This window comes from Poromitra crassiceps (genome assembly GCF_964638095.1).
Source record: "Poromitra crassiceps genome assembly, chromosome: 23".
NCBI classification, from domain to species: domain Eukaryota; kingdom Metazoa; phylum Chordata; class Actinopteri; order Beryciformes; family Melamphaidae; genus Poromitra; species Poromitra crassiceps.
The window spans coordinates 17,169,727-17,192,629 of NC_139639.1; the positions used below are offsets into that span (position 1 = coordinate 17,169,727).

The following is a 22,903-nucleotide window of genomic DNA, read 5'->3' on the forward strand; positions in this document are numbered from 1 at the left end:
GAGAGACTATTGCTTAAATTAGTTTCATTTATCTATTGCCTTTCTGTGTGTTTACTTTGATAGTGTATGTATATATCTATTGCTGATAATGAGCGAGTGAGTGTGTGTGTGCGTGTGTGTGTGTGTGTGTGTGTGTGAGAGAGAGAGAGAGAGAGAGAGAGAGAGAGAGAGAGAGAGAGAGAGAGAGAGAGAGAGAGAGAAAGAGAGACACTGTGAGTCAGTTCCAGACAGTAAATGGGTGTTGCAAAACGTGTCTGCCTGGGGTGACTGACAGGCCGTTGCCATGGCAATGGAAGGTGAAGACCGCAGAGATCTCCCCACGCTGCCCGCGACGCCTTTCTGCAGCCAGCCACACACACACACACACACACACACACACACACACACACACACACACACACACACACACACACACACACACACACACACACACACACACACACACACACACACACACACACACACACACACACACACACACACACCCAGAATCAGCCTCGTGGATTGGAGAGAGACACAAGGAGGCAGACAGACAGAGATTGAGAGAGACATCATGGACACATGGAACAGTGATTTGATGATATGGTAGTGAGCAAATAGTCAAAAAGACAGAGGAAGATACAGAATAGGGATGAGACAATGTATCAAAATTCTATGTATCGCAATACAAAAATGTGACAATATAGTATCATGACAGAAACAAAAAAACAAAAACAGAAATTGCGATACTGGCAACAATTTATTATGCCATAATCACAAATGAGACAGCTTGCTTCCACAATTTCACAAGCTCTTCATCCAAATGTCATTGTATGCACTTTGTAATTTACATTCTAGCAAGTCAATGCCATTGCTAGAAAGATTTTCCTCTCAGAAATAAACATAATTTGAATCGAAGCATATATATATCGTGAAACAAGCATCGTCCCATCCCTATGCAGAATGGAGACAAACATTTGGACATGTGGCTGTAGGTAGCCAGGAACACAACATACAGAGGCAAGAGACGGCGACAGACTTGCACAAGTGAGAAAGCATAATATTGACAGGCAGGTACTTGTAAATCAATACGAATATTTTCATTTCAATTTCTGTGTTGGCGACTATAAGAAGCCCTCCAGGCCCTGATAAAGAGGGTGGAGGGAGAGGGTGCGAGGCAGAGAGAGAGAGGGAGTAGGAGAGACTGACTGTGGAAGCTGACTGCTCCGGCCCCCTCCATTTCATCTTCCTTCATAAGCTGCACAGCCCCCCGTGGCCTGATGAATATTTGATAGGCATTTGCTGCTTCATCTGCATGCTTTACAACTCGCGTCCATATGACTGTCTGTCCATGTAATATGAAGTAGGGATGCCCTGTCAAGGCTCAATGGAAGCTGCACCTTCTAACTGCCAATAGTTCACACCCAGAGGAATGTACAATGTCCTTCTTTTTCTTGTGAGGATTGTTTTTTTTTAAAGAGGACATGAAACATTTGATCATAAGATGGCTCTACTTCATTTATATTTCACCTCAAACAAGACAGGACACGGCTTTCAAGTCTGAAATGTATCTAGATTTGCTAGAATAATGAACATTTCACCTTTTCGCTGACTTGGGCGCTGCTAGATACAGTACCGTACAGTACAGTACAGTACAGTACAGTACAGTACAGTAGTAAGGATTTTGAATTATATAACGGGCTCACAGCATGCTGTTGTGTTTCTGACTTGGATTGTGGTTGTTTTGTTCCATCAAAATGTTAAAAATCCTTACTTCTGTACTGTACAGTCAACCTAGTGACATCATCTAGCAGTGCCCTATTTGGCAAAAAGCTGAAATGTTGTTCATCTTTCTAGCAAATCTAAATTTCAGACTTGAAAGCAGTGTCCTCTCTTGTTTGAGGTGAAATGCAAATGAACTAGTCATATGATTAATAAATGTTTCGTGTCCTCTTTAATGAAATTGCACAATCAAACTTGAAAGGCACTGGAAAAGACATCAGTAGCTAATCCTCACAAATAGGGAATATTTTGATGCCTCAATCTCTGAACCTTATGAGTTGGATACCGGATATCGAGTTAATCGAAATGGAAGTTTTCAGAGGCGTAAGTTTAGTTTGAGTTTTGTGTCTTAAGCCACCACATGTATATAAGACAAACTAATTGATTGTGGCTGTTTACAGTATGTGCTATTTACGTTTGAAGATGGAGTTGACTGTCCCTGCAGCAGCTTCTGGCACCAAAAACACTGGTTTCAGTCTAAATCCTCCTTCTGTGCTAATTTAGAGATCTATACTGTAGCTAATTTGGTGGTGGGAGATGATGATGATGATGATGATGACGGGGGAGATGTAGATGACAACGATGATCATGACAGATTAAAAACTGATGGATGGATGTGTGTGTGTGTTTGTGTGTTTTTTATAGTTTCATCGAAACTGGGCATGCCTCGGGATCCCCCAATCAGAGCTGGCTAATGTGGCCAGGGAAAGGGAAGTTTGGGGTCCCTTGCTGGAACTGCTACCTCCGCGACCCGATCCCGGATAAGCGGTTGAAGATGGATGGATGGATAGATGTACTGCAAACTCCTATTTTAGTGCTTAGCCTATATAAGTATTGTATTGGCTGAACATCATTCCAATCCCCCTTTTTTATTTTATTTTAGTTTATGCCTACAAAGCAAATGTAACTTGACTTGTACTTGAGTTCTCCCCTGGAAGTGATTTTGGTAGGCTATAGATGGGCCACTGTATGCAGAATATATATATATATATATAGGGAGACACGTATTTTCTGCCTCTTCATTTTGTGCTCAAAGTGCACCAGATTGATGCATTTTACTTTAGAATGTACACAGTTTTCTTCCAGGGGGTCATGCCCACGGACCCCCCTAGTGGGTGCGACGTCCACCCACCACAATCACTCCAAATCCTATGGAAAACACTGTGACTGGTGGACTTGACAAACCCTGTTTCGCCTTCAGATGTCAACAGAGTATTTACTGCTGAATGGTGTGAATGTGTGCTATCTTGTGTGCCGTTATCTTGCCAAAAGTTGCTCAAATGAAATGTGTCTCTTTATCTCTCAACTTATGCTGTCCTTTTTAACAGTGTTTGAATAAAAAACTGCCGACGAGAGCCGTATTTAACAGTTTCCGTCTAATGGTGTTAAAGCAGGTGAGACTTTACAGGAACCATAATTAATCCATTTGCAATCCAATTATAGCCTTATCACTCATCTTACTGTTTCACAGGAACATGCTGCCTGCACAGCTTATAAATAGAGAGCAGGTTTTTCCACAGATAGTCTAAGTGGTGGTGTTGAAGTTGTGAGGAGTGTGTGTGTGTGTGTGTGTGTGTGTGTGTGTGTGTGTGTCTGTGTGTGTGTGTGTGTGTGTGTGTGTGTGTGTTGTGGCAATGCATATAACTGGCAAGGTAATTTCTTCATAGGTGCATGGGTCAATGTGCTGCCAAGGTGTCACAAGGCTAACCTTGCAAAGCAGCTGATTCCATGTGATCATAAATAATCCTTCATCTAGCTACTTAAAAAAAACGATATGGTTATGGTTTAAGGGTGATTGGTGTTCATTTTCAAGGGGTGCAGCCACTTCTATAAGTGACTATGTGTGTTTGATGCCATATCTGTGCACCTAGAGTTGCACCTAGATGTGTGTGGCAAGGAAGTGAGAGTGGAGACCAACAGAGAAAGGGGAGAGGGGGATGGAGGACAAGGGTCGCACCTGCAAACCTACAGCGCCTTTTGTTTTTAACCCCCCACCCTCCCAGATTTGGCTTTATCGTATCTCTGCTGTTTTGAAAATTTACTTCAAATGTCTTCTTCAACCTTCTTGTATGATGCAAGTGTGAACAGACAGGTGTGAAATCACAGCTTGTCAGAGGAGAGAAGAGACTAGCGAATATGTGAGTGTACTAACACACACACACACACACACACACACACACACACACACACACACACACACACACACACACACACACACACACACACACACACACACACACCTCTCTGCCTATATGTCTTTCTGTCTGAATTACTCTCTTCATATCTTCCTCAAGCACATGTAAAAACAAATACACATTAATGATCGCACACAGCACTTAACAACATTGGCTCAATACACAATACAGGCAGTAACTGTGGAATAGAAGAATAGTTCAGTATTTGGTTTAAATATAGAGCTATGGTTCCCTCTTGTGGTCATTGTGCTGAAAGTCGCTTCTCAGGAAGTGAAAGTGTTTAGCATCGTTGCATTGCACCGCTCTAACCTCGCGTCACCAGGCTCTCTCAAAGGAGAGACACCACTCAGAGTAAGGTAATGTGTGTAACATTTTGAGTCTGACACAGTATATGACATTGATTGGTTTTCCATAACTGGTTTGGTATGTTCAACACCGACTGTCGGACATACAATGAACCGCCACCAATTGGAAACTAGCTAATGTGCTAGGTAGCTATACTGTATCTCTATCTATGGAGCTAGTGTTAGCGTCATTGCCAGTTAGCCACCGCTAGCTTGGCAGTTGTTTTGGTCCTATTCGTCAGCCGAAATTGCCCAGCAATACTTGGGTTTGGCTTGTAACGTTAGGGCCTGTGTCGATATAGCTTATGGACACACGCCCTAAGTTATATCCTACCTACTAGCGCTGGCAGTGTGTTGAATAATACAGCTACAGTAAGCTAACGTTAGCTAACGATGTGATTCAACCACGCTACATTAGCTAACGTTACGTTGTTTCCACCTTATATGTTTTTCCATTCTTCCCTTTTCACAGCAGCCTTTTTGACGTGTCAAAGCAGGGTAAACACGACCCCATTTGAAAGCAGTATAATGATGGTTCCATTCCATTTAGGTTAGGTGTGCTCGTGCCAGGTCCCTCATTGATCTTATCGGTTACGCCTGTGTTTACCCTGCTTTGAAACGTCAAAATGGCTGCTGTGAAGGGCCTATAACATGTCTAAAGCAAGATAGTTTACATACTTTAAACACGTACTTTAAACAGTGATAGGAATAGTAGCATTTTAAGTGCTCTTGACAGTTAAGCTGGTGTGAATGTTTTGTGTGTCAGCCGTGAGTTTGTGTTCAAGTCACTATATCTCGAGTCAAGTCCGAGTCACCAAAGAACAGTCCGTGTCGAGTGAGTCCCCAGCCGAGTCACCAAAGAACAGTCCATGTCGAGTGAGTCCCCATTACCTGAGTCCGAGTCCGGAGTTACTCAACATGTGAAGCGTGAATCCACATGTAGGTGTTGGAACACATGTACCTTGCACAAAATTGAATAATGTCATGGTATTAAATTAATATAGCGTTAGATATCTAGCCTGATAATAGATATCAACATCTTGTGCCAAATAATTTTGCCCTAAAAAATAGAGAAAAAAAGTCTGAGTCCTCGTCTCCAACGGCAACTTCCGAGTCTGAATGCATGAATCCTCAAGTCCCAGTCTGAGCCATCAGTGCTCAAGTCCAAGTCGAATCACGACTCCAGAAAATGTGTCCAGGAGTTGAGTCAGAGTTGACGACAACAATATGAGTCAAATATCATTGAAACCACAAATAAATGTTTGTATCTTTTCAGACACGACATCTTCAAGGATTTCCATATGGATTCTCCTCGGCAGTCCAACAGGGCTAATAACCGTAACCGAGAGGTGAAGCGCGGCCAGAATCACTCAAGCACTCCTCCTCAGAAAGATGCCTACGCCAGGCTTCTCAGCCAGCACCACAGCAGCAAGTTCAGGGGGTACCTAGAACACTATGGAAAAGAGTCGTCATTTCAGGGGGAAGAAAATTGGCGTAGCGCGTTGCCCAAGCCCCACAGTGACAGACTGGACATACCACAACGGAAGAGGGACCAGGCGTTTATTGAGTTGTCTGATTCAAGCGACTTCTCCCCTTCTTCCATGAAATCTAGAGGAGAGGAGAGTTCACTGTCATTGTACATGGAGAAGCTCTATAGCCGCGGTGTGCAGCAGGACTGTGACAGGAGGCAGGGTGTGTGTGACAAGCAGCGGCGGGGACAGAGGAGGGACACCGCCACCAGTCAAGACGGAGACATCGAGTCCGGGGAGGAGCTCGGCTCGTTCAGGGACCCCAAACAGCAACAGCAGCAGCAGAAGAAAAACAAAGACCCCAACAGAGACCATGCCTCACAGGAAGCTGCCTCATGTCTCCCAGCTCCGCTGTCCCCAAGGAAAATCAGTTCAAGTGGACAGGAACAAGAGAAGACAAAGAAGTCAAAGAAAAAGAATCTGCCAAAGAACCTCGAGGAGGAGAGAAGCAGAGATGGGGCGATAAGTTCTGGGGGTGATGCTGAGATGTCAATGTCCTTTCATGGTAAAGCCAAAATCCAGCAGCAGCCTCAAGGTAAAATGTAGCTTAACTTTTTTTAAGAGGTAAATTCTCTGTGGATGTACACTGCATGTAATGTAAATTGAATTTGCTATGATACTGTGTTTTTGTTTATTTGATGAATTGTGAGTTGGGTCACTGAGTGAAATCTATTTTTTTTTATTCTTCAGCTTCAATTGCCAATTCTCCTGCAGACAAAACTAAGAACAAAGGAGGCAGAGGAGCTAAGAAACAAGTCTTTGAAGCCTACATGACCTCTGAGGACGTTTCCCATGGTCTAAAAAGAGGAGAACTCATTCAGGTGACATTACAGACCAAGCAAGAGCCACATATGGATGGAGTTACTAAGTGGTGACATTATCTGGCTGTAGAATTCTTACAGAAATCGAAGCCTTTATTTATCAATTTGTAAGTAGTATGGAATAATAATTGTATTAAAAGAGTAATTTGGGGGCGTCCCGTTGGCTCACCTGGTAGAGCGCTGGTACCACAAAGCCTTAGACCCCAGACCCACTAAGCCGGTAATCGACTGTCGGCAATGTTTGGGCCATCGGTGAGCGTCTGTCGCCCCCTAGTCTTTGCAGTACGTGCTGCACCGTTGACTGTAGTCTGCTTTGCCGGAGGCTTTCTCCGTGTCGGGTAGTCTGTGAGAGAAATCACTCTGATTGGCTGGTCAATTTGTAATCTCTCAAGACAGATTTTCGATTTGCATGAAAAGCTGTCGGCATGGTTGAAGAAAATCCGGATAATAGCGCTCCTAATAATGGCGCAAGCGGTCGGTAAAATCAGCATAAAGGGGTGCGGCCGCCGGCCTGCCGAGTTCCGGTTACAGTAGTTATTCAGGTATTGAAACGAGCTTGCCGCCAGAGGTTCAAAAAATTATTTATTTCCCTTCACAATAGTCGGGCTTCGTTGCTGCTACTACTTTGCAGTAGCTGGGTTGTGTTCCAGGCTTTAGTCCGGCCTGGGTTCGAAACTGACCCGTGGCCCTTTGCGGCAAGTCGAAGACAGACAAACAGAGCGAAAACATGAACCTCTCCCGGTCAACTCCGTTGGTGGAGGTAACAATACAATGTATTTGTTGTCGCACAGTACCGGTAGATGTAATAACTTCAAGTTCCTACACCTGCCCCCACACCCTGGCACATAAAGCATTTATCGTTCATGAAGCAGCGGCGTGTAGTACAGTGAGCCACAAAGTACTGTCGGCTATATTTCTCATTTCTGCTTATTTTCTCTCCAGGGGGCAATAAGAATCAACCCCAAGAAGTACCATGAGGCTTTCATCCCAGCTCCTGTAAGTTACTGTAGCTCATTTTCAAACAAACTTGACACGGATACAATTATCCCTCAATTGGATTCTGTCAAGGCTAACCTGTTGTATGTCCATATTATGAATTTGACTTGACATGTAACTTCGCTATATCAGCCAATGCATGAATAACCATCTTTGCAAGGAATAGGGAACTTTGGAGTACAGACAAAGTGATGCAGTTTACATCAACAGTTAAAAACGGGTGAAAGACAATTGTTCACTTGTATCTCCTCCACAGGATGGCTTGCGGGATATATTCCTGGATGGGATCGTAGCTCGCAACAGAGCGTTGAATGGGGACGTAGTGGTGGTGCAAGTCCACCCTCGAGAGCAGTGGAAGGTGAACTACACTGTGTGATTGTTATAGTTTTATGACATTATTTGACCAGGTTCTACAGATTCTTGTTTTGTCTCTGTTCAGGTTGTGAGGTCGGACACTGACTGTGAGGGCGCCGGTGAGTCGGAGCACCAGGCAGGGAACAAGGCCCAAACGGCACAGAAGAAAAAAGAGCGGCCTCCCAGCCCTGATGTCATTGTGGAAGACCAGTATAGCGAGCAGGGTGAGCTCGTCAGCAGAGTTAAGAGTATCGCACTCAGTGCCACAGGTAATGTCTTAATCCAACAACTTTTGATACTAGTCATGATTGCAATCGTAGGATTGTTAGTTAGCGGCCTACAGTACAATTCAACTTTATTGTCATGTCAAAACAGTGGGAAACACTGTCATGGATAATAAAGTGATTGTTCGGATAAAAATATATATTGCTGGTAGGTGGTCATCTTCAAGCTTGACCGTTTTTGGTCTGTTTTTTTTAAACTGGATGAGTGGTCAGTAACACAATAGTTCAGCTAATAAGATTTTCTTTTCCTCTCATCTTTCTATCCTTCAGAGAAGGGGGCTATGAGAGGACCTCTGGAAGACGCGTCAACTCCACGATCCAATGGGGAAATACTCCAGAGGACTGCTAAAGTGAGCCTCCTTACTCCCCTACTTTTTTTCTTCCTCTCTACCCTTGCTTCCTTTCCATTTCCTCGATTAAAATGGCCGCCTAACGTTTTACTGAAATGATCCAAAACCATTGAAGTCGCGCTGCTGACTCAGTTTAAGTCGTGCTCTCCTTCCCCACTCCTCTACCTCCGTCTTCTAGGTGGTGTACATTGTTGAGCGTAAACACTCGAGAGCCGTGACCGGCTTCCTCAAGTTCCTCCCAGACAAGCCCTTCGCCATGTTCTCCCCCATGGACCACCGCGTGCCCCGGATTAACATCCCGCTGCCCGACTGTCCCGCTGACTTTGTTACCCGCCCGGGCGACTACGCCAGCACCCTGTTCATCTCTCGCATCACCAGCTGGCCAGTCAACAGCAACTTCGCAGAAGGGTGGGTATTAAATCCAGAGGCATGATGCAGGGAACTTTTGCCAACAGTATCCCAGTACATTGAGTCACTTTAGATTCAAAACCAAGGGACAAACCCTTCAACTAGAAGTGATGTTGAATTAACAAAAGGGGAGGTAGTGTTTTTAGGAAGTGCTCTGGTTTCACAGCTCTCCCTCAACTCTGTTCTTTTTTTTTTTTATGCGTTTCCTCCAGTCGACTTGCTAAGACGCTGGGCCAAGCCGGCGAAATTGAGCCAGAGACGGAGGGCATCCTGACAGAGTACGACGTCGATTTCTCCGAGTTCCCCGACGAGGTGCTGGACTGCCTACCCAAGAACCTGCCCTGGACCATCCCACCTGAGGAGATGTGCAGGAGGAGAGACCTGAGGTGGAATTAAAAAAAAAATCTAAATGTCTATAAATGGCGATTTAAACGAAGGGCCAAAGGCCCTGTAGAATGGTTTTTGAACCCTTACATATCGTGCCCCGCTGAGTTAAAATGTCTGGCTACCAGGGATTGTTGTCTTTGTTCCCTTATGTTGCTCTCATGTTCAGAAATTCTAGTTTTGAGCTCCCGTTTAGTTTTACCGACATAGGATTCTATATAATGGCTGCACATAAGTGGATCACCCAGTCATACTCTATTACTCACAAAGCGCTGCTCATTGTATCATCTTTAGGAAGGAGTGTATCTTCACTATCGACCCTGCTACTGCCAGAGATCTGGATGATGCCTTGTCATGTAAACCACTCCCAGATGGTAAGCTGCTGCCTAACTGTCATGTGGTGTGTGACGATGATCTGTCATTATAGAGACTAACTGTCATGTGGTGTGTGACGATGATCTGTCATTATAGAGACTTGCAGTAGAGAAGGATCATGTGTTTTTTGGTTTTTAAGTGTTTAAGAAGGGGGGGGGGGGGGGCGGTGTAGACCATCTTCATAGTATATTTTCAACACAGGTAATTTTGAGGTGGGAGTCCACATTGCTGACGTGAGTTATTTTGTGGAGGAGGGCAACGCTCTGGATATCCTTGCCAGCCGCAGAGCCACCAGCGTATATATGGTGCAAATGGTGAGTGCTCCCAGATAACTTTGGTATTTTATTCTTTTCAATATGTGCTTGTTAAAACTACTATGCAAACTGCCCAGCTTTCATGTGATTTGTATGGCTTTAACATTGAGAGACAGCAGGATCCTCCTAGTGGCACTGCCAGGAAGTGTCACCTCGTGGAAGTTTGTGGCTATTGAGTGGCACCTCAGTGGCAGCCTGTGACACCTGGTGGCAGCTAGTGGCATGCCTGACTGCTGGCTTTATAGTGAGGATATATGAGCAGTTTCAGCAGCAGTCTGTGAAGCTTATTAGCCGTTATACTGATATTTCTCTTCTGAGCAATCGACACGCATTATGCTTTGTCCCCCTCAGGTGATCCCCATGTTGCCCAGGCTGCTGTGTGAGGAGCTGTGCAGTCTGAACCCTCTCACCGACAGACTCACCTTCTCTGTCATCTGGAAAATCTCACCTCAGGGGAAGGTATGCCGATGAACAAGGCTACTTATTATAATGCAAGTTCTGCACAGTTCCACAGCACCTTCATGGCTTTGCAAGCTATAGCTGCAAAACACAAGCTGTAATATATCATACAAGTAGTATCTTCTTCCTTTTATGAGCTAGAACATACTAATAAAGAGAAAATTGATAGCTCACAGGTAAAGAGCAGTGAATGGTCTGACAGCTGACTGATTTATCCTGAATTTGCCTCGGGGGTGAAACATTTCTGTATTTTCCTCATCTTGATGTAGTCTCTTTGGTGTCATTTCCAATTGCCTATCCCTATCCCCCAGATTCTGAGTGAGTGGTTCGGCCAATCAGTGATCCGCTCCTGCGTGAAGTTGAGTTACGACCACGCACAGAGCATGATCGAGGCCCCGGAGAAGATGTTCTCCGCCGAGGAGTTGCCACCCGTGGCCCCTGAGCACCCCATCGACGAGATCCACCAGGCTGTGCTCAACCTGCACACCATCGCCAAGAACCTCCGAGCTCAACGCTTCGAAGGAGGAGCCCTCAGACTAGACCAGGTCGGTCCTAAACAAAATAATAATAATAATTAAAACAAGATCATTGCTGATTTGTTATTTATTTTTCCCATAGGTTTTGTTGATTTCAAGAAATGCATAAAAAAACAGCCTTACACTTTAAGGAACCTCGATGATAGTTGCTGAGAGAGAAGGGAGAGCATTACTAATTCATTTTCTCTGCCCAGATTTCTCTATCCAGTACACATGATTTAATCAGATTTCTCTATCCAGTACACATGATTAAATCTATCCAGTACACATGATTAAATCTCTATCCAGTATACATGATTAAATCAGATCTATCTATCCAGTACACATGATTCAATCTCTATCCAGTATACATGATTAAATCAGATCTATCTATCCAGTACACATGATTCAATCTCTATCCAGTATACATGATTAAATCAGATCTATCTATCCAGTACACATGATTCAATCTCTGTCCAGTATACATGATTAAATCAGATCTATCTATCCAGTACACATGATTAAATCTCTATCCAGTACACATGACTATATCTATATCCAGTACACATGATTAAATCTCTATCCAGTACACATTAAATCAGTGACCTTGCCGCCATTCTTTCCTAAGCATACTCTCGGTTTCTGTTTCAGTTGAAACTATCTTTCGTCCTGGACAAAGAGTCCATGATGCCCCAAGCCTGCTATGTTTACCAGTACAGAGACAGCAACAAGTGAGTGGCAGGCTCTCCTCGGATGCACCTCCTCCACTCCTCTTCCAACATGGGAATCAAATGGACTTGACCGATATATAACTTGCTTGGAAATCAATCCAGAGTGCTTCCTATGTCCCCTAATCCCCTTTCCTCTCCATCTGCCCATCCATAAACCTGTCTCGTCTCGCAGGTTGGTGGAGGAGTTCATGCTGCTGGCTAACATGGCCTCAGCCCACCAAATCTACCGCTCCTTCCCTGAGCAGGCCCTGCTCCGACGCCACCCTCCACCCCAGACCAAGATGGTGGACGAGCTGAAGGAGTTTTGCGACCAGATGGGCCTCAATGTCGACTTCACCTCTGCAGGAGCCTTGCATGTTGGTACTCCTAATGCCTCAACTTGTCAGGAACAAGTAGGAAATGCTTCTTGCGCTGTAGTCGAACTCGCAACTTTGAGCCACGTTCAGCAGCTCCTGATGTTTGATGGCTCTGTTGCGTGTGCCTGTGGACCAGAGAGATTGAGAGTTATGGTTGTAGGATAGAAAGTGTGACAGACAAAGGTTTCCAGTGGAAAATCTCTAAGAAACACTCTTAAGCATTTATATAAAAGGACTCATGTTTTCATCTCAATTGAAATCTCTCCTTTTCCAGAGGAGTCTCCACACCACCCTTGGTGATGACGAGTATTCCAGTGCCAGGAAGGAGGTCCTCACTCACTTGTGCTCCAGACCCATGCAGGTGAGAGCTGCCTTTGCTTGGCGTTTATGTCCATATCAAGCTTACATGAAATACACACGTTTTATTTCCATATTAACTCAACCACTTGATGAGTCATTTCAAAATAAGACATCCACTATTTGAAAGAAACAGCACTCACTCTTATGTAATGATAATGGTGTATATATATATATATATATATATATATATATATATATATATATATATATATATATATATATATATATATATGACTCCCCCCTTCCTGTGTTATTGGTATTTCCAGATGGCAGTGTACTTCTGTACAGGTGTGCTGAGGGAGGAGCACCTGTTTAAGCACTATGCCCTCAATGTTCCTTTCTACACACACTTCACATCGCCCATCAGACGCTACGCAGATGTCATCGTACACCGGCTGCTGGCTTCTTCACTGGGTGGGTAGCTTCTCCACAGCAGGCGCTCCACAGTCTTCTGTCCTCTCTCTCTCTCTGTCTCTGTCTCTGTCTCTCATACACACACACACACACACACACACACACACACACACACACACACTTGAACAAAAGATACAATGTTTTGTTTGATTTGAACAGTGCTTCAATTGTGTGTGTCGCTGGGACATTTCTGGATGATATTGTAGAATAGCCACGCGGTAAAACACAAAGAAGCCTCAGATCTCACACTGAGTTGAAGTATTGTTTGTCTTTGATATTGTTTTCACATGCTTTCTGCTCCTTCTGTGTGTGTGCTGCTGGGTCAGTGTGCGTATATATGGTTGTGTCCAACTGTCCATTGTGTTCTAGTGTTACTCACTGTGTGCATTATGTTCTATTGTTACTCACTGTGTGCATTATGTTCTAGTGTTACTCACTGTGTGCATTATGTTCTAGTGTTACTCACTGTGTGCATTATGTTCTAGTGTTACTCACTGTGTGCATTATGTTCTAGTGTTACTCACTGTGTGCATTATGTTCTAGTGTTACTCACTGTGTGCATTATGTTCTAGTGTTACTCACTGTGTGCATTATGTTCTAGTGTTACTCACTGTGTGCATTATGTTCTATTGTTACTCACTGTGTGCATTATGTTCTAGTGTTACTCACTGTGTGCATTATGTTCTAGTGTTACTCACTGTGTGCATTATGTTCTAGTGTTACTCACTGTGTGCATTATGTTCTAGTGTTACTCACTGTGCATTATCTGTCTACTGAATGTCTGCATGCAGGTTGCGGCCCTCGTATAGAGCTGGCAGGAGAACAAGTCCACAAGCAGGCGTCTCACTGCAATGACAAGAAGACTGCCTCCAAGAGAGCGCAGGAGCTCAGCTCTGAGCTGTTCTTCGGAGTGTTTGTGAAGGTAGGTAACCGCTTCACAATGTACTATAGCTCCTATTATAATTCTGCTCCCAGCACTTCTCCTCACATCATTCAGTGATCACAGGAATATTATCAGGGCACTATGGCTCTGACTCTTGGTGATCTTGGAACTGAAACTTAATCTCCTACTGTACCCATTGGAAATGGCTCTGTATAAGAAATCCGTCAAGGACCAGGTTGAACCCAGGCTCTTGATGTCAGCCCACAGACTTATAGTCATGACCCAGAGTTGCGATATTCTTTGATATTCTTCCTGGGTGGTTGACCTGTCGTCTTGTCATGTGCACCGTAGGAGTGCGGTCCTCTGGACTCTGAGGCCATGGTGATGGGAGTGCTGGATCAGTCCTTTGATGTGCTCGTCCTCCGCTACGGCGTTCAGAAACGCATCTACTGCAAGGTGAGCTGCATTCCACTTCAACTACTGGTAACGTTTTCAGTGTCTTGTGTTTGTAATGATTTCTTTCATCTCTGTCTTGATTTGATATACATTTGTATATAGATGTTTTACATATTTTATTTAATGTAAAGATTTATTTTTTAATTGTTTTCATCATGACATGAGGGTAACATTATTTTAATTTTAATCTTAAATGCAATATAACGGTGTGTCCAGCTGGTCTGCAGTTCCCTTTCAGGGATGCAAACTAGATATATCCCAAAATATGGCATGATTTATTTTTCTTTCTTTTTTCTGATTTTTACCCATTTTCTCCCCAATTATACTTGGCAAATGTATCCCCATGCTGCCCTATTGGCTGCCCCAGTCGCTGCTCCACCCTCTGCCGATCTGGGGAGAGCCGAGACTAGCACCATGCACCACGCCCCAAAATAGGGCATGATTTCTGGGTGGTTATTTGTGTCTGCCCTGGTATCTGTCACCGTTTCCACTCTCCATGAGTTTGCATCCCTGCCTTTACATTGCCTCTTAGGATCTGAAAAGCTCTTTTCCGCCATCTGTTGGCCGCCTTGTTGTGCATTTGTCACAGACAGACAGAGGGCTGTGTGCACTGCACGCACACTGAAATAATCATGGCGTCGGAGCGTATTCCAGACCAGAGTGAAAATGAGACAACACAATAGAACACAGTCTGACCCATCGGTTTATTTGTCTCCTCCATCAGTCTCTGGCGGGCCTGGACACGTTCCACCATCACAAGGTGGGGAAGAAGGGAGAGCTGACTCTGGTCTGGTCACCAGAGGAGCCGCAGAAAGCCCCCGTGCAGCAGGTGAGGAGCACAGCTACTGACACACATAGCATGATGCCCCAGTAGGAATACAAAAAATTAAACAGTACATTTGACCTTGTTCTACATTTGGTAATAATTTAATTAAAGGAACTATAACAAAAGTGAGCACCTCAGATTGTTTGGTGAAAATAGCGGTGCATACAGTAATGCTATTACGTTTATTTTCTCTACAGGTAATTTCAATCTTCACCTTGGTGGAGGTGCAGCTCAGAGCAGATGGTGCGCCCATGAAATACAGCGCCGTGCTCAAGAGGCCTGATGAATATATACTATCATAAGCACATCTCTCCTTAACCCATTGATACCTGATGCAGCATTTGTGTGTGTATCCCTTTAAGACCGCGAACCGCGTTAACGCGGTTCGCGGTCTTAAAGGGATACGCACACAAATGAGGGATATACACGCAAATGCTGCATCAGGTATCAATGGGTTAATATTCACACACTTATTCACCTCTGTACACCTCAGTGGTTCTCAAACTGTTTTGGCTTCAGTAACCCCCCCCCCCCCCCCCCTTTCCCTGATTTCCAAATCCAAGCCCCCTTTAGCCGACTACATTTTGCTTGCAAAAGAAAACTAGAACATATGATGCAATGAATGAATGATAACTCGCCTTTGGAAGAATATAACGGTGTAAAATAAGAAATGGAGGGAAAGAGTTGCAGTTAGTGCCTCCCGAGCAGATTTATTTTAACGTTTCATTTTATTTTCATGATTTATTCTTACATTTTTACATTTTCCCCTTTCTCTCAAATATCCCCTGTAGTAGCGCCATGTACCCCCTAGGGGGACGCGTCCCCCAGTTTGGGAACCACTGCTGTACACACCATTTGATCTCACATGTCCAACCACAGGAATCCTAATCTCTCACAAGCTGTCCTGATGTCCTGCCATGTCCCTAATGTCAATGTCTCATCATCACACATGTAATCTCTGTGCCGCAGTTTACTGTACTGTACAGTACTGTACAATGTATCAGCACTTTAAATGGGCCACACGTCACACAAACTCTAGATCACACAAAACAAAATACAGCACTGTACCGTAAGTCTGCTTTCACATACGCATGTGGAATTGCACTTTCTTTTTAATTGATTATGGGCGCATTTCACTGCCGCCATTTTGAGTCTAAAAGGCAGGGTAAACACGGGTGCGACCAACTCATCAATTAGGGCCCCAGCACTGGAACACCTAAATGGACTGGAAGTTGGAAACCCTAATTAATCTTTTTGGTGCGCCTGTGCTACTTCCTGCCTTTTAGACATAAAATGGCTGCTGTGAAAAAGGCCTATTGGAACTGAGATGTTACATTAGTTGACTGATGGTTGGATGATGAAGGCATCTTAGCCAGGCTGTAGCTTGGAATCACTGTGATTGGGCCAGAGTCAAACTGCATTTGAAATGAGCCACATTAAGTTTCAGTGTTTGGTCCTCCATGGACCCTGTGATGGGCCCACTCTGTTTGCTGTTTTTTGGGTAGGTCACAGGGAAGTCATTCATTGTGGATTTCAAGTAGTATGTTGGTCCTGGTCTGAGTCTGAAAGCAGCAACATTGTGCGATGCATTTTATTTTGCAGTTGATTTAATGGCGTAAAGAGGTCCTTTTTTTGATGTGATATAATAGATATACACAGTTTGATGTGTGAAGCTTATAGCTTGAACTATTTTCAGTTTAACAGTAAGGTTTGGTTTCCTGCTTCTAGACTGAGGAACGCCTCAGGTTGCACAGCTACTTATTTTTGTTACTATTGTTTTTCATGTCAGGGCAAGCCGTTGACTAGCCACAGTGGCGATGATATTTCTGCTGCTTACAAACATGATTTCTAGCACTGTACAACTGTATGTTGACAGAACACACAGCAGGCACATCTCATCCAATCGAATTATACAGAACAGATGATTCAGAACATCTAATTTGCACCAGAGCCTTAAGGGCTACTGGCAGCAGTTTGTGTAGATGCTGCCGTTATTGAGGATTATGCTGAAATATTAACAAAATTAATACTAGTGTCTCTGAAAGAAAAAGACTTAATTTGAAAGCGATGTACAGATACATTTAGTCATCACAAAGATGCCTCCATGTTCAAGGCTTTACAAACACAGAATTGGGTTCTGTATCTATACCGTTTGGCCTCGGTCAGTGACACATGGTTGAGAACCACTGACCTAGTGGCTCTGCTAGTCGAGGACTCGGTTTGTCCACTTTTCAGTGTCCATCCCTAGTTGTCAGTTTAGTATTTATAGAGAATACCAATGATGATTTCACCCTTTAATATTTGTCTTCATCATTGTCTAGGAAATCTGTCTTTTGTTGATAAGCAAATCGACTTCTATTACCGTATAACATGCCATCGTTAGCAATCTGTGTTCGCTACAGCAGGGGTTTTCAAAGTGAGAGGCGAGGCTTGCCCAGGGGGCCTCGTGGAATGGAAGTGGGGGGGGAATTACATTAAGTGATCAAAAGGATGTCGCATAGAATAGCCTAAAGCTGTGAGATTTGGTTAAAGAGATACAGTCGTTTTGTGGAATTGTACTGTCCCCCCCCCCTAACGTTCCCAGAGTCAGAAACTAATGAATGCCTTCAGACAGACCATTTTTATGTATTTGGTGTAGTCTGAAGTATGTCAAACGGCAATATCAGGCTATCTTGGCTCAATTGTTCAGTCCCTATGGGATCAAATAACATAATCATGATCCCATGGGCATCCAGATATTGAGCGAGGGGGGCACCTTTTTCAAAGATTTATCTGGCGGGTGGCCCACAGTCTCAGACTTTGAAAACTCCTGCGCTACAGTGTTGTTAGATTCTGAACTATACAAAACTGGAAGAATCTAGAAGGTGCAGTTTCATTCCATTTCCTTTATCATTTATTTGCATATGGAGGGACGAATGGGAGGGACAGATACACAAACATAACATTTATCAAGAAACGTCTGATGTCATGTATCACAAAAGTTTTGTAGCCTAAGCTAATTTGCAATGCCCATCCCTAGATGTTATTAAAAGCACCTATTAAAAGCAAAGTACAGTCAAATACAGTAAACTATACAATAAAAATAAACAATGATATCATAAGATCATAAAATCATGGATGTAGACAGTGGACACAGATTGTAAGCATAGTCTAGGTTCAAGAAAGCAGGAGTGGTAGTTACTGTATGTGAGTGTTTTAAGCAACTGGTTGTTTTTGCTCGAGTGCAATGGCATGTCTCAAGCTGTCAAAATGTAGCAGTAGTGGCAAGCTTCAAAGCTTTCACTGTATCAAATCCATATTGCATAGTTCTCCTAGTTGCTACCTCATCTGTTATGACTATTTTTATTGCTTCGGGTATTCATAGTGTTTTACAGTGTTGTCATAATTTTACAAAAAGTCACATAGGACTTATTTAATTTAAACTCAGTGAAGGGGAATCTTCACATGTTTGTTGCAGACTAAGATAATATATAGCCCATGTATGTCTAGTGTGCAAGTGAGGCCAATTGTGAAATCATGGATTAACTCTGTCATTGTTTTTTTTTAATACAAGCTATGAATGTGACTTGTAATGCTGCTTCAACTTGTGAGTGGCCTTGAGATCTTAATGCATTTCATGTTGACTTGAGTTGCTTTTGATTGCTTTGTTTTATGTCTCTGTTAAACTGTTCAACCAACAACCGGCGTCTATCAGAAGCATGCACAATGAAATTGATGCTCAGCCTTTCTCTCATGTGTCTTTCTTTGGCACTTTAAGCTCGGGCTTGTTCTATGCAGCCCAAACTCATTGTGGGCCTAGTCAGAATTACTCATTGTGAATCTGGGGCCTCATTTATCAGTATGTGTGTAGAATCCCTACTAAAACTATGACTAACTTGTCCAGTGACTACTACGCCATCCAATCTGTTTCACAATGTAGTGTCATCTTGCAAAGGCACTCCACGCAAATGTAGTGATGTAAAAACAAAATTTACACAACGGTTATAAAGTAAACAAGACAATTTGATACAATAAACAAATTAGGTTTGGCGTATGACTCAGTGATATGATGACGCTCCTCCTGACATGTGAGGAGGGCGTCAGTGATGTATAGGATAGAGAATCCCCCCATAGGGAATTATTCAGGAGTCATGACATTGGTGGTGGCAGGGGAGGAGGTGGGGCGCAACAACTGCTTCAACGGCGATCACAGCAACTGTGTGGCGACAACACAATAAGAGGCGTAAAAACAAGGACTTATAATACACTTAACCGCTTAGGTGATTGGCTCAGCGGAAAAGCGAGGGAAAGGAATAGCTTGAGCTGATTGGCTATTGCCAGAGGGGTAGCGTGGGTGACTGTGAATGGATGGGGCAGAGGCATGAATGAAAGGGGTCGTGCAACCGTGCATAGCATGTTGCATGTTGGCTGGGAGATATTGAAATTAGTGTAAGACATCACTAGGCTACGGGTCAAGATCTCTAAGTATAGTCAAAAAATTGTTTGTCTTCATTTGAATGACAAAGCATTGTGGGAGGTAGAGCGATGGGCCCTGCTACATATAATTACTCTGTGTTGTCTGTTCAGAATTACGTTCTCTCTTTCTCGTGCGCAAAGGAGTGCGAGTGTGGTGAGGCAGCCAAAATCTGACATTTAAATTTCAAATCATACCCTTTGATTGAATGGTGATAAGAACATAATTGACACACAGAATTAGCAAGCAGACTACAGAGATTACACAGAAATTTTAATGACAGAAATGGGTGAAGAATTAAGCACAGAATCCATAGTTAATCAACCTCCCTGGGCCTGCCTGTGCGCAGTTTGGCACAGTGGCCAAGGGGAGGAGAGGCACACCGCTGCTGAGAAGTGAATACTGATTGATACATGAGGTTTAAAGTGCAATGTTATAATACATAATATTCTGATTATCACACCAAATCATGCCACTCTACATTTTCTTGTGAATTGATAATCAGGCTCATTTGTGGTAATGTCATGTGGTGATTTGCATTGACCATTGGTTGGATTTGGGCATGTAGGGGACGGGATCCACGTCTGTCAGGTGCGCAAGCAGTCACTGGATAGGTTAGTCGTTCTTTTAGTAGAATCCTTAGTAGGGATCCTATGCACAGTTGTTCTTGAGTGAATCTAATTAACACAGTTTTTAGTGCAGCACATGGCATGGCTACATGTTAAAATGGGATTTTGTTTCACTCTGAGCCAAATTTTTCATTTATTTTGCTCATAAACTGTGCCATGTAGTTTCCATCCAATTAAAGAAGGATAATAAGCTGCTGCCCCCGCACAATTATATATATATATATTTTTTTGTGTGTGTGTTGTAGATTCAAACAAAGTCCTCCTTTTTTCTCCCTTTTGTTTTGACCAAATGACCAAGGCTCATTACTAATAGCAGTTTCATGCCCCTTGTTAAGCAACTACTAGTTTAATGTTTTCATGTATTGGACTAAAGACTATATGAATTGACAATATGTAACGGCTAGTCATGAGTTTTAAATGTATTTTAAAATGACAACTTAGTTATAATTGTTTGCAAAGACTGGAACAAAGCAACTGTACCTTGACCTAAAATTACAAAAAAACGATTTAAAATCTAAGTGTACATTAAGTGAATCCACTAATAAGGGTTGAAGTGTAACTTCTGTAGGCCTTTTGAAAGGGTTTTAAATTGTTATTGTCAATGTAACTTTTATTTGGTTCAGTAATGAAAGCATCTGTTTTGTGTAGTTACAACATACAAGGCAATACTTGTTACTAGATAAATAAATAGATACATGAGGTCCATAAGGGTGTTTGTAATTCATTTCTGCTGAATGTGACTCCCATCAACTTACATTACCGTAATTAAACTGCACCTCCGCCCCATCTGAACATGTTTATTTTAGATAATGAATAAATATAACCAATGTGTTCTAGATTAGCAGGGAGTGTCATTTATAAATCATAAACCTCTTTCACTGCATTTATAGATGGGACTTCTGATAGTCTGTCACTGTGTCAAAGTTGAGGGCTTGTCTTTATGAGCTTACTTGCATACTTTCAATACACTAGGCATCTCCATTGTAAGATGGCACTCCTCTCATGGTGAGAGGGGGGCATTTGTATAGGCTAGGATAGAGAATTCCCCCCTCTGTATAGGCTAGGATAGAGAATCTCCCCCCGCCCCCCCGTGGAGGATTCAGGAGTCAAGAAGACTCATTGGTGGTGGACTGGGGAGGTGGGTAGGGTGAAACGACAGCTTCAGGGGAGACGAACAGCTGTGATGCCAACTGCTGCTATGCTATGATCCAGCCAAGGAGGGAGGTGACGTAAAACCCTCGCTATATGTACTAGGATGAACTGACGTCATACTTGACTGACGTCACGGGCTGATCAGATATGACAATATGGCGGCCTTCATGATTGAAATTCGATTTCTGCAAGCCACACTTCAATCATGAGAGACCAGTTGGTAAGATTTAACAAGCAGCTTTATTCAGCAAATTGCATGGCAACTACTTTGGCGTATGACTCCATTGTAAGATGGCTCTCCTCTCGTGGTGAGAGGGGGGCATCTGTATAGGCTAGGATAGAGAATCCCCCCCGTAACATCTTTATACTATCGGAGTGATTTTCCCTGTTTGAAGAAGTCTAGAAATTCTCGAATGTAGCATCTGGGGAAAATGCATGCAGTGTTGACCTACACCCAGCTACTGTAGGGACTGCTCAAACTCATTTTCAATTTGCAGTGATGACGAGCCTAATCTCAGTGGATACACACTGTAGGTAACTCATATTTACTTACACCTGGTCGTACTGACTGTTTTAGATACCCTATTCGTAGCTCATGCTGTCGCCTCCCTACCACAGTAGGTAACTGCCCTGAGTGACGCAGAATGTTTATGAGGCAGTAATATATAGTCATGATTCACAGCCCAGGAAATCCTACACTAAGCAGAATGTGACGTAAGCGATAACCGCCGCACGGGAGATAATCCGAGTATCATGGAAGACAGGTTTTGGACCTTCTTCAGTTCAGAGATGATTAGTTTGGCCGTGTATTTACAGCTTTATTGCTGATAGTCTGTGGGAGGTCCGGCAGCGTCTCTACTGATTCACACAGCCAGGGTCCAAAGGGCCCTGTTCTCCTTAGAGCACGCCCTGTTTGACCATGGCTACAGCAAAGTCATAACAGGACATTTGTCTGATGTGTCTTTTATTGTAATAATGTAATGCTTTTATGCTCCATATAGAACATGGCTGACATGGGTATTGCTGACTCACAGCCAGGTAATTTCTGGAGCTTGTCATTACAGGATTGTTAATGGTTTCCCCATCAGGCCAAAGTCCACATAACACATACTGTAAGTGTAGTAATGATACTCTCTGAGTTAATTGTAAGATGGGGATGCTACCCTCAAATCCCAAAACAGGACAAAGATGTTTACGGCACCAGGAAGAAGCCTCTTGCTGGGTATTGACTCGCTCAGCCCTGCATAAGGAGTGACTCTTACAGTACATTTCAGCCGTCCTCTTGCGTCTGTCCCAGCCAGTTCAAAGTCAAAGTGCCATAAAAGAAAATCTGTCAGTCATAGGAACCGCTTCCTCCTTCCTCGTCTCCAGCCGGACTAGAAGAACTTCAGGATGAAAACACACGAGCAGACTGAAGGAGCGCGACTTGAATGAAGATCGTTGGCTAGAGGGATCGTCAGGTAGAGCTTTAATTGATCTTTATGTATATTACATGTGTGCTCGTTAACCAGCGCCAGGAACACAACGTGTCACTTGTTCCCCGCCGTGTCAAAT

The 22,903-nt window shown here is 43.4% G+C and overlaps 1 protein-coding gene across 1 annotated transcript; it reads left to right on the forward strand.

Moving 5' to 3' along the window:
* The first annotated feature begins 4,258 nt into the window (after nt 1-4,258).
* On the forward strand, nt 4,259-15,436 carry LOC310796967 (DIS3-like exonuclease 2). Its single transcript, XM_083659228.1, has 21 exons — nt 4,259-4,307; nt 5,577-6,364; nt 6,520-6,650; nt 7,593-7,646; nt 7,903-8,004; nt 8,086-8,269; nt 8,555-8,634; nt 8,813-9,042; nt 9,255-9,428; nt 9,721-9,800; nt 10,003-10,115; nt 10,467-10,574; nt 10,886-11,119; nt 11,741-11,820; nt 11,993-12,176; nt 12,451-12,537; nt 12,803-12,950; nt 13,742-13,872; nt 14,185-14,289; nt 15,014-15,118; nt 15,313-15,436. Exons 2-21 carry the CDS (start codon nt 5,602-5,604, stop codon nt 15,415-15,417), a joined length of 3,198 nt encoding a protein of 1,065 aa, XP_083515354.1. The 5' UTR covers nt 4,259-4,307; nt 5,577-5,601; the 3' UTR covers nt 15,418-15,436.
* The last annotated feature ends 7,467 nt before the right edge of the window (nt 15,437-22,903 follow it).

Excerpts from the sequence above, each read along its gene's own strand:
- LOC310796967 (XM_083659228.1), top strand. The coding sequence starts at position 5,602 with ATGGATTCTCCTCGGCAGTCCAACAGGGCTAATAACCGTAACCGAGAG. Across the intron at positions 9,801-10,002 it reads ATGTAAACCACTCCCAGATG|GTAATTTTGAGGTGGGAGTC; the intron begins GTAAGCTGCTGC and ends TTTTCAACACAG. Across the intron at positions 12,538-12,802 it reads TGTGCTCCAGACCCATGCAG|ATGGCAGTGTACTTCTGTAC; the intron begins GTGAGAGCTGCC and ends TGGTATTTCCAG.